This window comes from Rattus norvegicus, chromosome 16 (genome assembly GCF_036323735.1).
Source record: "Rattus norvegicus strain BN/NHsdMcwi chromosome 16, GRCr8, whole genome shotgun sequence".
NCBI lineage: Eukaryota > Metazoa > Chordata > Mammalia > Rodentia > Muridae > Rattus > Rattus norvegicus.
The window spans coordinates 26,718,120-26,735,618 of record NC_086034.1 but is presented as its reverse complement, the minus strand read 5'-3'; the positions used below and the strand labels follow the sequence as shown (position 1 = coordinate 26,735,618).

General features: G+C 38.3%; 1 protein-coding gene across 19 annotated transcripts in view; it reads right to left on the bottom strand.

Moving 5' to 3' along the window:
- The window catches only part of Psd3 (pleckstrin and Sec7 domain containing 3), a 563,941-nt gene that overhangs the window by 66,917 nt on the left and 479,525 nt on the right, over window positions 1-17,499 (bottom strand). For 18 of the 19 annotated variants that reach the window (XM_006253039.5, XM_063275383.1, XM_063275384.1 and 15 more), the window contains one exon: window positions 11,237-11,430. In XM_006253039.5, the coding sequence (XP_006253101.1) occupies window positions 11,237-11,430 (194 nt within the window). Of the gene's footprint in view, window positions 1-11,236; window positions 11,431-17,499 lie in introns of those variants that run through there. The other variant, XR_010058293.1, reaches the window with a different exon arrangement.

Sequence of the window (17,499 nt, the reverse complement as noted above, 5' to 3'; positions counted from 1 at the left end):
TTCCAATTCCAAAATGTCCTAAGTAGGCAGATAGATAACATATGATCCAGCAGATATTAGTATCATGGGGAAGCCTGCATACAGTACTTTTGCTACCATTTGGGTAGGCACATTAGAAGATGGGGTGCAAAAAGAGGATGGGACAGTGGGGCATGGTAGTTTATGACCAGAATCCCAGTGTGTACTCAGGAAGGCGAGGCAGGAGGATTGTCATGAGCAATGACTAGCAATGAATAGAGCTACAGAGTTCAGACTAGCACAAGCTGCAGTGTAAGACCCAGTTTCAGAACATCTAAAACAAAAACAAAAGCAAAGGATAGAAAAGATCATTTATGGAAAAAAATATAAAGTGTTCTATTAAGATGCTGTTGGATATGGAATAAAACATCAGAAAATAAACAGGCTTATAGGAACTTAATATAGAATGACAAATTATGAGGATATTTCAGGGTTGGTTAAGGAAGGGTCACAGGGACAACTGACTTTAAAATTCTAGCAAGCAGGTATCTTATAAAGCGGATGTAACTGAGGGAAGATGCTGGGAAACTTGATCTAGTAGACTTTTAAAAGTGGAGTGTAGCAAAATCTTACTGAATTAGTAACTTCACTCAAGTGAAACCTGTAAGCATTAAACTAAGAGCAAAATACTAATGAGCTTTCATCATGCCTTGTGCTTTTTATAAAACTTACGAAGAGGATAAGTGCTATGTGAAATGTTGCTAGTGCCTTAGAGTCTATCTCTAAGCTTGCAGGTTACTGATAGTCAGAGGGGGAGGATTATTGGTAACAATCAAACCTTTTTAAATTCAGAAGCACCCCGTGACCTATGGGAAGAGGCAAGCACACCTCTGCTGAGCATGCACCTCTACAAATAGCAATCCACGTCAATCACTGTAATTGTGAAGCAGCCCAAGGCTCACTGGCACCTTTAAAATGCCTCTGGGCAAAAGCTGCTTCAGGTCAATAAAAATAATTCATAATGGCAAGGATGTGCAGCCCCCAGACAGGATTTGTTCTTTAAGGAAAGTGACACAGCAGGTCTGGTTTTGGTTCTCTCAAACTCAGGAGCTGTGTAAGAGACCTCAGCAACTTCTGAACGGTAACTCAAACACATGGTCAAGTGATGCCATCCCATGTTTCCTGCTTAGCTGTTCCTATCTCAGTCCAAACGGCTTGCATTTATCGACTTTCTTGACGTTCAACTGCTTCCCACCTTCCCAGAAAAAGAAGACCAGTGTGGATCCTCCAAGAGCAACAAGTCAGCTGCCTTTTTGCAAGTCATTAAGTGATGCTAAAACACTGCCAGCCAATCAATCATCCCAGACTCATCTGTTTACTGTGAATAACACAGCCAGCTGGGTTCCCTACCTGTGCTTCAACCAAACACAGATACTGATCTGATCTCCCCATACCCCGCAAAGTTCCAAAAAGCACAATTGGAATTTGTTGTGTGTAAAGCTGTATGCTGAATTACCGAGAATGAACCTTGATGTGGTCTCCTGCTATTTCTCAGCTCCTCAGACTCCAGCATTTTTCCTTTCAACATTCTTTCTTGAAAATCCTTCATGCACTTGTAGTTAAGGGAGCATCTAGTTAGGGCTGCATTTGTACTGAACATATAGATTTTTCTTTTCTTTTTTAAAATTCCTATACAATACAGCACAACATCTATTTCCACAGCACATGCCTGTATTGGCCATTACCAGTAATGTAGCACTGAAGTAAATGCATGTGGGATGCTCATAGGTTATTTGCAAATATCCAATCGGTACACAGAAATTTTGAAACCAGTGCTCTGCATATAATGAGGGATGTCTGTGCAACAGTCTTAAATCAGAGAGAAAGTACATACAATCACACTTTAGCCTTTATCACTTTGGAATGATAATCACACGGTAATAAGTATTATACTTTTCTGTATCTGTCATTTTTTTAAACACTTTTACAATGAATTAATTACATCTGGCCAAGACTTTAAAATACTCCCTTGTATTAATGTATATTTAGCTAGCAAATGTTCCAGGATACATGCATATATTGTCTAGAATAAGTTGCAAAAATAAACATGTAAACACCCTCCCCACAGTACCAATATCTTACATTAAATATCACATTAACAGTCTAGGGCCAACTGCTATCACTAACATAAAACAGAGCCTTCTAAAATTTTTATGATTGTGTTTACTCTGTAATAATGAACTTCTTGCTTTAAAAAGTATACTGATATGTTATTCAACAAACATTTCCAAAGGACAATATTGTATGGCTTTGCTATATTTTACTTAATGCATCATTATGGGCCTGGACTCTTTCAGCAAGACCATGATATTCTGTGGATGACATAGCAGCTTTATTCCTTGTATGAGCCACAAGGCTCATACTTGTGGCTCCTTGTATGAGCCACAAACAGAGCTAAGCACAAAAGGTCTCACTGATGATTCCCAGTTTGAGGGTTCTGTGCTGTATTCATTCTCTGTTGGAAAATTGTACCCATAGTCTCTATCACAAAAGATTTCATCACCTTCCTTTTGGAAGTTAGTGCTCTGCTCAGTTAAATAAAACCTACTCCCATATATTTGACTTTCCCTCTAAGGGTAAATATTGCTGGAACAAAACTGGTGCTCAGAAAATGTTAAAAATACATCAATGACCCATCTCATTTCAAAGGTCAAATTCTTAATTTGGTGCTCTAGGAGTCCTCAACTTTTTATGTAAAATTTAGTACTAGCATGATTAATTCTTTTAGGGAACTTGTTCAACCCCTTATATATCTGTAGCTTTGCTTCTGTGTTCTCAGCTACCCAGCAGAGAACATTAAGCAGAAAACTCCAGAAGCTAGCAATTCATAAGTTTACAATTGCATGCTGCTCTGTGTGGTATGATGCAAATCATCAAGATGAAGCCAGCCCCTAAGATCAAGAATTGACAAATGGGATCTCATAAAACTACACAGCTTCTATAAGGCAAAGGACACTGTTGTTAGGACAAAATGGCAACCAAGAGATTGGGAAAAGATCTTTACCAATCTGATCTTTAGAACTGATAGAGGGGGCTTATAGCCAAAATATACAAAGAACTCACAAAGTTAGACCGCAGGGAGACAAATAACCCTATTAAAAATGGGGTACAGAGCTAAACAAAGAATTCACAGCTGAGGAATTTCAAGTGGCTGAGAAGCACCTAAAGAAATGTTCAACATCTTTAGTCATAAGGGAAATGCAAATCAAAACAACCCTGAGATTTCACCTCACACCAGTGAGAATGGCTAAGATCACAAACTCCGGCGACAGCAGATGCTGGCGAGAATGTGGAGAAAGGGGAACACTCCTCCATAGTTGGTGGGATTGCAGACTGGTACAACCATTCTGGAAATCAGTCTGGAGGTTCCTCAGAAAATTGGACATTCTACTACCTGAGGACCCAGCTATACCTCTCTTGGGCATATACCCAAAAGATGTTCCAATATATAACAAAGACACGTGCTCCACTATGTTCATAGCAGCCTTATTTATAATAGCCTCAAGCTGGAAAGAACCCAGATGTCCTTCAACAGAGGAATGGATACAGAAAATGTGGTACATCTACACAATGGAATATTACTCAGCTATCAAAAACAATGCCTTTATGAAATTCATAGGCAAATGGATGGAACTGGAAAATATCATCCTGAGTGAGGTAACCCAATCACAGAAAAACACACATGGTATGCACTCATTGATAAATGGATATTAGTCCAAATGCTCGAATTACCCTAGATGCCTAGAACACATGAAACTCAAGACAGATGATCAAAATGTGAATGCTTCACTCCTTCTTTAAAAGGGGAACAAGAATACCCTTGGGAGGGGATAGGAAGGCAAAGTTTAGAACAGAGGCTGAAGGAATGCCCATTCAGAGCCTGCCCCCCATGTGGCCCACACATGTACAGCCACCAAACTAGATAAGATGGATGAAGCAAAGAAGTGCAGGCTGACAAGAACCGGATGTAGATCTCTCCTGAGAGACACAGCCAGAATACAGCAAATACATAGGCAAATGCCAGCAGCAAACCACTGAACTGAGAACAGGACCCCTGTTGAAGGAATCAGAGAAAGGACTGAAAGAGCTAAAGGGGCTCGAGACCCCATATGAACATCAATGCCAATCAACCAGAGCTTCCAGGGACTAAGCCACTACCCAAAGACTATGCATGGACTGACCCTGGACTCTGACCTCATAGGTAGCAATGAATAGCCTAGTAAGAACACCAGTGGAAGGGGAAGCCCTTGGTCCTGCCAAGACTGAACCCCCAGTGAATGTGATTGTTGGGAGGAGGGCGGTAATGGGTGGAGGATGGGGAGGGGAACACCCATATCAAAGCGGAGGGGGAGGGGTTGGGGGGATGTTGGCTTGGAAACCCGGAAAGGGAATAACATTTGAAATGTAAATAAGACACACCCAATTTAAAAAAGATGGAAAAAAAAAAGATGAAGCCAGCCCAAGATCCTTCACCATCCACCATTGACTCATCCGACAGAGCCACACTGTTTACCAAGTAAGGTCCATAGTAACCATCTCCCATCCATTTACACGGTTTGTCCTTTGAGTTTTTGTTCAAGCCTGAGAGCACCAGAGGAGTGATGTTGCCAGCTTGGCTATACAAAGGGGAAGGTGCAAAGTTCTTCCTCTCAGAGAATAGAAGGAAAGAAAACAAAGGATCTCACACTGTTTGTTTGGATGCATGTTAAGAACAGATCTTCTATCCAGTAAGTTATAAGGAAGGAAAAGGAAATCCATGCTCATTCACTTCACCACTTCAAAATGCAAAGGTTATAGCAACAGAATCCGATAACTGCTTTATGGATAGGGAAATGTCACAGTGTATGTTGTTCATTACTGTCCCCCACTGCAGACACAGAGTAGGATCTAGAAATGCATGCTCCAAGGAACGCTGCACTACTCTGATATTGTTAGTATGATTATTGGTGCTAGTGAATGGGTCCTGGGCTTCATGCATACCAAGCCTATGAACACCTCTGTGTGTTCCCCACTTGAAGTTTTTAATTTCAATTTTAATTACTGAAGAATTCAATACTGCATTAAATTACCATCACAGAGATATAGAACTTATTTTCTGCCTTCTCTTAAATGTTAACTCAACCTAAAGGGTAAACAGTAAAAATAGAAGAACTTCTAAAAATTAGATGCACAGAAAACTGAGTTTCTCTTCCAGCAAGAAATACGTCAGAGACTCTGTACCCAGACTTTTTTGGTGCTGAAAGATTGGCAGTTTATGTTCCACTGTTCCTTGTCAGAAGAACTGCTTCTGAGGAGAATGGTGGGCGGCCTCTTTTCACTAACTTCATTGCCTAACAGGCTAGATTTAAATTAAAGGCACAGCCATCAAAATGGAGATTTACTTAAACCATACTTTTTTGCTTTGAATATAGAACTGTGAATTCTTATTGTAAATACATAACTGTCCACCAAACCCAGCTGTCATGGGACAAAGGATTATTCTACACATCAATGGCTTCTTTCCCTACTGACCCTTGTTTGCATAGCTGACACTTCTTACCTACCTAGTTTCTACAGAATAACAAAGTGGAAAGGGGAGGAGAAACTTCAGTCTTATTTTAAAATAATTGCTTTTTTTTTGTCTTTTCTTAAATGAGTCTCTTCTCTATTACGAGACAACCGTCTTATGGAGAAAAAAAATTCACTTTTATTATCTCTTAATTATAGTGTCGCTGTTCCCAATGTTATACAATAGCAAAAATTCTGCCTGCATTGCCATTATGAACCTTGTTTTCAGTGAGTGACTCAGGACCAACTCTCACATTTGACATGTAGGATTGAATTTTCAGAACTTCTGATGACAGACAATGGTAGGAATCCCTCGAGAGTGGAGGTTCCTAGCTTTGTGTGCATGCTATCCAGGCACCTGTACTAAAGGAAACTGAAATTATAACCCATTCTGAGTTCTCTCCGCCTTAGAGAAGTGGCCATGTTAGAGTATGTCAAATAAGACATCCCAGATTGGAAATATCAGTGCAGAATCAACAACAAAATTCCCATCATTAAAATCTTAAAAAATTACTAAACCGACGAATTTCTATGATTTGTCCCCTAGTCCCTTTTCCCCAAAGAATCTGCTGGCTGTTGGTTGTGATAGATGAGGATTTAGCAAACAATCACACTTTATCTTACTTATTTTAATTTGCATTTCTAGTGTCCTCCATAGTTTAAAGGAACATCCTGACAAGCGCTGTTGTTTTTTGTGAAATTTGTCTCCTTAGGCTGGCATGTATGGTGGCATATACCTTTCATTCCAGAACTTAGAGGGAGGCAGATCTTAGTATCAGACCAACATGATCTTCATACTAAGTTCCATGACAACTAGAACTATAAAGGGAGATTTTGTTTTAACCGCTCCCAGCCCCAAATCTCTAGCTTAATTATTGTTTTAAACGGTCTCATATAACCCAGGCTGGCCTGGAGCCCACTCTGTGACTAAGGACACCCTTGAATTTATCCTGATCCACCATATCATGCGGGTGACGTGGTGTTGAGAAGAGAAACAAGTGATCTGTGGATGGCCAGCTAGCCTCTAACGATTGAAATCTCTCCAGAGCAATGCCTTTACTAAGGTATTAATAACAAATAAAGACTGTACTTCAAGAGTACAATTTGACATTTAATATTTATACACACTGAATTACCACAATCAAGCTAATTAGCATGACTTTTACTTCACACGCTTATTACTTTTCCTTTTCAGTCTTTGTTTCTATATAACTGATGGTACCTTTATTTTCTGTGTAGGCAGGAGTTTTCACCTTCCTGTTTAGAAGAACATAATAAAGATTTTTTTTTTCTGTTTCCTTGGCTCCCTACTTTTATTTCATGACTCCTTCTATTGGAGACTACAGGGTCAAATCTGGATAATACATAGATTTTACTGTGTGTGATATTGTTGCCATTCTGAAAGGGTCTGTGCCCCTCTTTGCGAGCCTGTGATGGACTGTGTTCGATGTATTAATTCCTATGAGAAGACTCTTCCTGACTGGAGAGAGCACGGGCCCCTTCACAGGAGACCCTACACTGCACAAAGTGGAGAAGAGCCAAACACTAGCATGGCGTCCCTTGCTGTTTCCTGTGCCTCCAATAGCTCCACGCTCCTGCTGCATGGCTTTCACTGTCGTGACTGAGTGCTTAAACTGTAACCCAGAATAAAGAAAATCCCTTACATGAGCAACCTGAGTTTTCCCTTGTGAAATTGGCTTACTACAACTTTAGCCCTTTGAAAAACACAAGATTATCTCTTTTCCTAAGTCACCTAAGATTGTGTTAAAACATATGTTATAGGTCTGAATCATTGATGAGGCTATATGCACCTTCTTTTAATCTATGCTTAAATTTTCTTAAGTGTTAGAAGAAAAGCACAGTGTAAAGATTCTCTGTTTGCAGGGGCACTTCTGTGGAAGGCTAAGTGCCGGGCATACAAGACACTTGGTTTCAATTCCAAGAACGGGGGAAAAGTTTCTTATCAGTGCTTTTCTACTATTTGTCATTTTCTATCTTGAGACATCTCATACCCAAGGGTTATGGTGCTGCTCCATTCTTTCTCCTGAAGACCGTAAAGCTACGCATCCTGAAATCCTTCCTTTACCTGTAAGCTTTATGCTCTACCTGAGGTAGAGATGCTTTGGATGCTCTGTGCACACATTCAGACATGCACCCACCGACACAATAACATGGGATGCATACACACATATATACATACACAGGACACATGTGTGTTCATGTACACATAAGCACATGCACACACAGCCATCGGCACCATTTACAGAAGCATTTTGCCGTCTCTTATTGCATAAATTACTTCTTACAGCAAACAGCCTTTCACAGGTACTGGAGACCTTTGCTTTTGTCTTCTCTTTTCCACTCCATTGGGCTGTTTATGCCTAATTACTGGGAAAGTGTCAGCCTGCCCCAAACATACTCCATCCTCTCATCTTTTAATATTTTAAGATGTACAACAGTTAAGCTATATTAGTTACAAGTTTATAATCACTAATGACAAATCGTAATTCCTCTCTAAACAGTAAAACCTTATGTAAAAGTTTCAAGGGATGCCGGTTGTGCCTAACATACCTTTGTATATTATCTATAATATGTAATTTCTAAGAGTTTAGGTTCTAGAGGCTTACTTAATTACCTGTACCTTAACTTACATGGGTTTTAAAATAAAACCATTTAAGCACTTAATTTGTTCACAATCTTACCAAAAAGATCCAAAATGGTATTACATATAAGTCTATTTTTCTTATATACTATCATGAACTGATGGTATTGTGGCCACAAATGAATCTGGTGACTTAAAAGTAGTTATATTGTGAGGAGTCCTAGCACGAGTTTCTTTATTTATGTTTCAAATGTTATTCCCTTTCCCGGTTTCCTGACCATAAGCTCCCATCCCCTCGCTGCAGAAGCCATGGTCAACAGGAACTAACTGACTAAATTAATGCCCTTCAATATTTAAAACAAATTGTGTTAGCCAAGTTAAGAGTCGACTGCTCCTACTTCAACCCAGGGTCATATAATACATACACCCAAGTGGCAGGATGTCCCTACCACAAGAAGTACAGAACTCAACTGTTTTCCAGGCACATTTTCTCACACAAATCGCTTTTAATAATAAACTACAGTTAGCTAGAATCAGATCCTTTTGCCTGCTATGCTATCACTCTGTATTAGATAAAGCCTGTGCTAAGGTGAGTCAGAATTTCATTTATCTGTTGATGGATGAGAGCATTTGCTTCATATGTCAAAGTTCAAGGAGTTCACACATGGAGTTCTGGGGGTGAAGTTTAGGTGTTGAGCAAATATTATTATTGATAGATTATTACTGACTTTAATTATGGGAAATATATTTTGAATATGCAATCACTTTCTTGGTTTCCAAACTAACAAATTTGCATCATTTTTTCATTCTGTCTGATAAAATAACAAAGACATCTTGTTTTTCAAGTTGACTTTTGAAAGTTTTTCCTTTAATGACAGATTAATGGTTCTGGTAAACACATCTTCTATGAGATACAAGTGTGTGACCAGGATTATTAGTTATAACCTGGATATATACTTTCGAACATATTTTTAAAAGGCAAGATGAAATAAGGTTTCATTTATTCCAAGGTTTAAAATATGTTTGTGTGAAAAATTATGTATATAATCTGAAAAGCTTGAGCCCATAAAGCAAGTAAAAGAGCATTTTCAAGACAAGTCAATGTTTTGAGGAATGTAATCTCTTAGTAGTCCTTCGGATCAATTCTTCTCTCACTGAAGACATATATCAGAGAAGTAGGTGACGCTGGCATACACTCACACTCACAAACTTATGATGAGTTTGATCTGGTTGTGGCCAGGAACTCACTATGCAGCTAGGCAGGTCCTTAAACTCCTAGTCCTCTTGTCTCTGTCACCTCCATGTTGGGATTCTAGTAGGTGAACAGGAAATTTTAAATGGACTTATTTCCTCTCTGTTTTCAAACTTCCCTTACCTCTATCACTGGCTGTATCAGATATGTCTCTATTTTATATTTAGCTCATAGACGGAAATTATATACATACTGGACTGGAGAAAATGGCTACACCTGTACCTAATGGCTACACCTGTACCTAATGGCTACACCTGTACCTAATGGCTGCACCTGTACCTAATGGCTGCACCTGTACCTAATGGCTGCACCTGTACCTAATGGCTGCACCTGTACCTAATGGCTGCACCTGTACTTTGGAGATGAGAGCTGAAGAGGACGATGGCAGGGTGCAGGGCGAGGGGTGAATACATGGCTGTAGAGGGATTTTAAGCTAGGTGTGCATAACTCATAGTCATTCCTATTTGGTGAAGGGAAAGCGACGGATGTGCATGCTAAAATGAAGACATGGACTGTCTTGGTGACTGCCCACCCTTTCCTGAGACCTGCATCAGAGTCTTTGAAATCTTTCTTCTTATTGCAACCAAGTCAATGCTGTGAATCTCAGTATTTCATCTTCTCAGTTAGGTAAACAGAGTCCTGCCCTAGCATATACTCAATTAACAGAAAAGATTGGAACACTCTTTCCTGTCAATTTTAATTTATGTGCATCTAGCTAAGAGTCATGTACCTAGCTGCATATAAAGACAATTTGAAAAAATACAGATAACCCAGAAAGCTACACAAAGGAATACATGAGAAGTGTGTACTGGTAGGAATCTTCCTTCTTCAGGAGATTTCTTTTTCCTAAGCTAGTTTTAATTGGTGTCACTTGCTCTAAATGGACCAAATACAAAACTGTCAAAGAAAAATCTGTCAGGCTAGTGTATGAAATTCACAGGAAATGTGTGGAAGGTACTCCTAGATCATTGAAACATCAAGAAATCCATTGAGCAATTAAGCCAGTATCAGTCACTACACACCACAGAGCATTTCCTGACCACTATGTAAATACCATGGTAATACTGTGGGTAAGAGCCCAGTCACAGACGCACCACTGCCCACTCTCTTACTCCATGTTTGTGTCTGTAGGAAGGCAGTGACATCCCAGAGGTTAAGTCTAGTAATTTTGAGCATAAATTTTAGCCCATTCAGCTACATAAACTGTTTATTCACTCCTTCCAAATATTATTCTAACTATGTGAACAAATTTTCTCTTTTCGAATTTCAAATAGCACTTATCTAATGTGAAAATAACACTTTACGATGCAGAGAAAGTGGTGGGAGCCATCAAATGTGAGTCCCTCAGCCTCCTGGTACAAATTACCCCACTGCCCCAGCACGTCACCTCTTCACCTTGCCAAAGGCCCGCCATTCCACATAGTCCTTGGGTAAGAATTTCTTTCCTCATTGTCTCTGGGCCTTATCTATGGCCTAGTCTATGTGTTACCAATTCAGACAAGAGGTAAAGCACGAAGACAGGTTCTGTGCCCACCCTTTTGATGCTACAGTGTTGAGCCCGTGGATACGCAAGTAAACTAGAGCTGAAAAACGAATGATCTGTGAGTAGTTTTCCATTTCTACAGTTCTGAAATGACTTTGAAAAGGTCGGGCACAAAAGTGACTCTCCGATTTGAGACTGGATGCCTTCTCTAATTTCAAGAATACTTCTTTACGTAAACACAATTTTTCTTTATCATTAGCTTTATTTCAGATAAAATAAATTTGAAATTGAGCCTAGAGATGAAATAAGTGAAACAGAAAATGGCAATGCTTACTCTTCTTTCCATCCATATCTGCATGGATTTTGCGAGCCAAAAATCCACTTTTGTATACAGCAGCATTTGGGTCATGAGGAATGTCCAAAAATGGGTTAGTTGTACTCCCAATACGACTGATAGTCTTTGGGTGTGTTCCATTAGCCTTCTCATCAGTACCTTCTGAGGGAGATTTCTTTTTCTCTTCATCATCTCTGCAAGAGAAAAAACACAAAGGCTGAAACAAGGACTTAACTGAAACAAACCACAACTTTGCATGAACCAAGTTATTCAGTGTCATAGATTCTCCTGTTTTCTAATAGTCCATCACTGTTCATAAGAATCACCATGACTATCAGGAACATTATGAAAAGACCAAATGTAAGAATAATAGGAATAAAGAAAGGAAAAGAAACACAGGTCAAAGGCATAGAGAATATTTTTAACAAATAACAATCACAAAAGAAAATTTTCCTAACCAAAAGGAGAAATTGCCGAAAGGTACAAGAAGCATTAAAATACCAAATAGACAGGACTGAAAAGAAAGTCTCCCAGGTATATAGAAACCAAACAGAAAATGTACAAAACAAAGAAAGAATATTAAAAGCTAAAAGGGAAGGAGTCCATATAACTTATGAAGGGAGACCTATTAGAATAACACTTGACAACTGAATCGAGATTTTCAAAGCCAGAAGGGCCTACACAGATGTTCTACAGAATCTGAGACCTCAGCTGTCAGCCCAGACTATTATATTCAACCAGCAAAATTTTCAGTAAGAATAGATAGGGAAAATAGACCTTCTATGATAAAACCAAATTTAAGAAAAGTCTATGTTAATATACAGCAATCCAGAAGGTTTTGGAAGGAAAACTCCAATCTAAAGAAGTTAACCACAATGAAGAAAACACAAGGATTCAATTGTCACAGACCAGAAAATCAAAAGAGGGGAAAAACACATCCATACACACACACACACACACACACACACACACACACACGCACGCACACACACATACACACACACACACATCAAAAACAAAATAACAGTATTCAACAAACGCTGTTCAGTGTTATCTCTCAACACCAAAATTACATTTCCCAAATAAAAGACACAGACTAGGTATATGGATGTGAAAATAGGATGCACCCTTCTACAGAATCAAAAAAGCACACCTTAACATTAAGGATAGACATCACCCCAGGATGAAAGGATACAAAAAGATATTCCAAGGAAATGGACCTAAGAAGCAAGCTGGTGTAGTCATTTTAATATCTGACAAAATAGGCTTCAAACCAAATGAATCACAAGAGATAGGTAAGGATAGTAGACCCGCATCCAAGAAAAAACCCACCAAGAGGACACTGAAATTCTTAACATCTATGCCAACTTTGTAAAAGAAATATTCCTACTACAGCTTAAATCATACACTGAACCTCACAATACCTCAGTCTTACCAAAAGACAGGACAGCTACCCAAAACTAAACAGACGAATGCTGATGCTGAATGATATCATAGGCCAAATGGACTTCACAGATATTTATAGAACGTTCCCCCAAATACAAAAGCAAAACAAATGACTTCTCAGCATTGCAGAGAACTCTCTCCAAGGTTGCTTTGTGTAGACACAAAGGAAGGCTTAGCACAAACAAGAAAATTGAAGTAATACTCTCCTTCCTGTCTGACCACAGCACATTAACAGCAGAGGCGACAGAAAGCTTAGAGACTCATGGGAACTGAACACCTGTCAAATTAAGAAATTTAAAATAAACTTTCTAGAACTGAATGAAAATGAATGCACACAACCCCAACTTTTGGGGAACAATAAAGGCAGTTTGAAGAGGCAAGTTCATAGCACTAAGTGCACACGTGAAATAGTGCAGAGGTCTCCTGCTAGTTGTTTACCAATACACTTGAAGGCTAAAAGAAGAAACCACAACCAATAGCAGAAGACAGCAATAATAAACACAGGGCTGAAGTCAATAAAATAGAAACAAGTAAACAATACAAAAATAAACCCAATGAAACAAAGAGTTGGTTTTTTGAGAAAGCCAGGAATTCTGAAAAAGCCTTATCCAAGTTAACTAAAAGGCATAGGGAAAATATTCTAATTAATGAACTTAGAAATGAAAGGTGGGGGGGGGGTGCAAAACAACTAACTTAGACAAAACCCAGAGAATCAGAAGGACATATTTTAAAAACCTGTACTCCACTAAATTAGAAAACATAAAAGAAATAAAGTTTTTTGATGCACATCAATTTCTAAGTTAAATCAGGATAAGATAAGCAATTTAAACAGATCTATAACCCCTAGTGAAAGAGAAACAGTAATTAAAAGTCTCCTAACCAAAAACAAAACAAAACAAAACAATAACAACAAAGAAAACCCAGAAACAAAGTCTCAGGGCAACCTGTTTGTAGCACAGAATTTTACCAGACTTTTAAGGAAGAATTAATGCCAACACTCCTTAAATCATCCCACAAAGTAGGAACAGAAGAAACATTGCCCAATGTGTTTTATGAAGCCACAGTTATACAGATTCCAAACCACACAAAGACCTAACATACGTGCATATATTATGAACAAAATATAGAATCTAAGAACACGTAATAAAGATCATTCACCATGATCAAGTAGGTTTCATCCCAGAGATGAAGGGATGGTTCAACATATGTAAATCAATAAATATAACCCACCAAATAAACAAACAAAAGCAAAAACCACGTGATCATCTCATTAGATGCAGAAAAGGCCTTTAACATAATGCAATATGTCTTCATGATAAAATCCTGGGGAGATAGGGATACAAAAGATAACAAAGGCAGTTTACAGGAGTCACATACAAAAACAACTCAAATGGAGAGAAGTTCAAGGCAATTCAACTAATTTCAGGAATCAGGCAAGTTTTTCCACTCTCTCCTTACCTACTCAGTATAGTACTAAAGTCTTAGCCAGACCAATAAGGCAACTTAAGGAAATCAAGATAATACAAATTAGAAATCAACAAGTCAAATTATAAATTACAATTATTTGCAGATGATATATGTACATACATGACATTAAAAGTTCAACAGGGAAACTTCTACAGTTGATAAAAACAAACTCACAAAATTAGTAGCCTTCTGTATACAAATGGCATGCAGATTGGAAAAGGAATCAGGGGAATATCACCTTTCAAAATAGCCTCAAATAATATAAAACCTGTTGGGCTAACTCATTAAATAAAAGTACTATAACAGCCAGCAATTAGTGACAGTCTCCTATGTACCAAGTATTAATGATCACAATAATTATGTAAGACCAATATTAGTGTTTTAAATTGCAGATAAGGGAACAGACTCAGTCCAAATAAATCCCCAATCCTGCAGATTTAGTAATTAAGAGATAATGAAGATATGAGAATCTTTACAGACTGCTTTCTCCCGCTAAAATGGCTGCTTGGTTATCTTCTTCCAAACAGTGTTGGTGCTGGCAGGGATTATAAATTGTACTTTTATATGGGTCCTGATACTGCAACGGGTATATATAGGACAACAGATACCTATAGATGGATCCCAGTAAACAGGAGTGAGCTTTGTCTACCAAGCAAACAGGCTCCCTACTACCATGCAAACCCCACATACAGCTGACAGTGCAGTGTCTCCACGGTGCTACTTTGCCAACTACCAACTACCAACTTCCACGCAGGCATGATTCAGCACATTGGCCACTGTGAAACTCTCCTTCTCCTCTGCTTCCTACATCTGTTCCCTACCACTGAACACAACTACAAACTGATATCATGACACACCCCAAAGATCATGACACACCCCAAAGAGGCCCAAAGATCAGATGGTCAGTATTCAGTTATTAAACAAGTAAGAAGGGCAGATGAGAGCTACTCAAAGAACCTGACACATAGAAAACTAAGCAGACAGGAAATGTTTGTATAAGGCTGCTTTCATTTCTGTCACCTTATGCTGTTTCTTTATTAAATGTAACCTTTGGATCTTTTATTAAAATTTTAACCGAAATAACCTTCACCAAAATATATTTTAAATAAATCAAAAATTACTTTCAAAAGTAGTTAATGAGAAAGATGGGGGAAATGGCTCATCCTCCAATGGTATCTCGTATGTAACTGAGAGATAAATGAAGTTAAAATTGAAACTCTTAAGCATCCATATTTTCCATTTATTTTGGAATAATTTTAGACTTCTAAAGACAGTGCATCAAGTTTCCATATGTCCAGCTTCTCCTACTAGCATCTTATATAACCACAGTGACATTTTTTTAAACTTAAAAATTAACATTGGTAAAATACTATGGATTAAAGAGACATTTCTGCTAGCCTCCACCAAGTTTAATATCAGCAGTTTTCATGAATCTACATCTTGTTCCAAAATTGTATCCCAGATCCCGAAATAGATTTAGTCATTGTCACCACTGTCATGTCTCCTTACTCTCTTCCAGGACGTAACAGTTCCTCAGCCTTCCCTGCTCCCTCTTGACCTTCAGACTGAAGACTGCTGGTCACTTAGCCTGAAAATTATTTTTAGTTTAGGTTCTTCTGTTGTTTTCCCATTGGACTGAAGCTGGGGTTCAGAGTGGGAAGAATACAATTTGGGTCATGTCCTTTTCAGTTCATCAGACACAGGGGTAGAGGGTCTATTGGTCATGTGAGTGCTGAACCATGGTGACTTAATGTAGTGTCTCTTACTGATCTATACAAAGTTACCATGATTTTGTAAGTATTTTAGTAGAGATAGTCTGTTAACTAATATCTTGCTTTTTGTCTGTCTCTGACTTATGTTAACATTCATAAATAGACATTTTAATGACAATTATTATTGTGGTGACTTTATGTTTTCATTGTTTGACATGCTTCATATGGAGATTTACAGTCTTCCTTAAAATTGCATCCAATACCTAGCAACTGATGTTTATCTTTTTTGCCTACAATTTTACCTTTGCCAGAACGCTATATAAAGGATTTCTTTTTACTTAGAAAATACACTTAGCATCCTCCATGTCAATCATTAGCTTTGTCTTTATTATTATGGGGACACTGTTTAACTTCTGGGTATATCCAGCTTATATATTCTCATATAAAAAGGCACCTAGGCATTGTCTAGTTTCTATGTTTCCATTTTTATACTAAAAAGTGTTTTTAGATATAACATCATGAAACCACTATAGATGAAGAATACTACAAATTTTTTATTGATTAGAAGTATCTAGAAGTCAATCTCTATCTTTAAAGCAGATAATTTGGCTCAAAGCAAATGCCATAATCAGAAAGGGAAGATGAAACGCTCACACAAGATCAAGGACAATACCAAGATGCCAACATCCATCACTTCAACATATGGCTAGAAGTTCTAACCAGGGCACCCAGGCTAGCGAGAGAAAGGCATGCATGCAGGAAAACAAGGAGCACAGCTGTGTCCCTGTTGCTGAGAGCTTGGCTTTACAAAAGAAATTTCTAAGGACACCTCACCATAAAAGAAAATGAACTAAGAATCAACAAAATGAACTCAACTTAGAGTTACAGCTAAGAAAGTAAGCACACAAAAACTAAGTGTTTCTATAAAACAACTGGGGAGAGAAAACTGCTAAACAAACAACCCCATTTACAAAGAATCCCATCTTCCTCCCTAATAAAAATAACAATGGTATTACCAGAAGAAAGTAAGAGATGAGTGTGCTGAAAATTATAAAACGCTGATCAGAGAAATGATAGGATAAACATAAGTGATAAGAGGTTCCATGTTCATGGATTGGGCAGATTAATTTACGAAAATAACCATATCACCTAGAGAAAGCTGCAGAGCCAATGCAATCCCAATCTCATTCCAATGACATCCCTCAGGGAAATAGGGAGTAAGAAGCCTAAATGTCCTGTGGAACCAGAAGCTCCTCTAACCTATAAACAGTCCAGACCAGAAAAGAAGAAACAGTAGGCACCACACATCTCTACTTGAAAACAGTGCTCCCTTAGTATTGTGGGTTCCGGACTTCTCATGGATACTCAAGCCTTTACACAAAAGCAAAGGTTTTATTTGCACATAACCTATTCATCCAATCACAGACTGCACATGCTGAATGTACATGCTGTGTAAAAAGTTACTATAATGTAATGTGTAGGGAACAGTGGCAAGAAAAAAGAAAAGCACACGCCTAATGCACAGTCTTCAAAAATGCTACTTGTTGAATTCGTGGATATGGATATAGGTCAGTGGTATTATAATCAAACCAGATGTTACTAGTAATAAAACCAGACAAACATATCAGCCAATGGAAT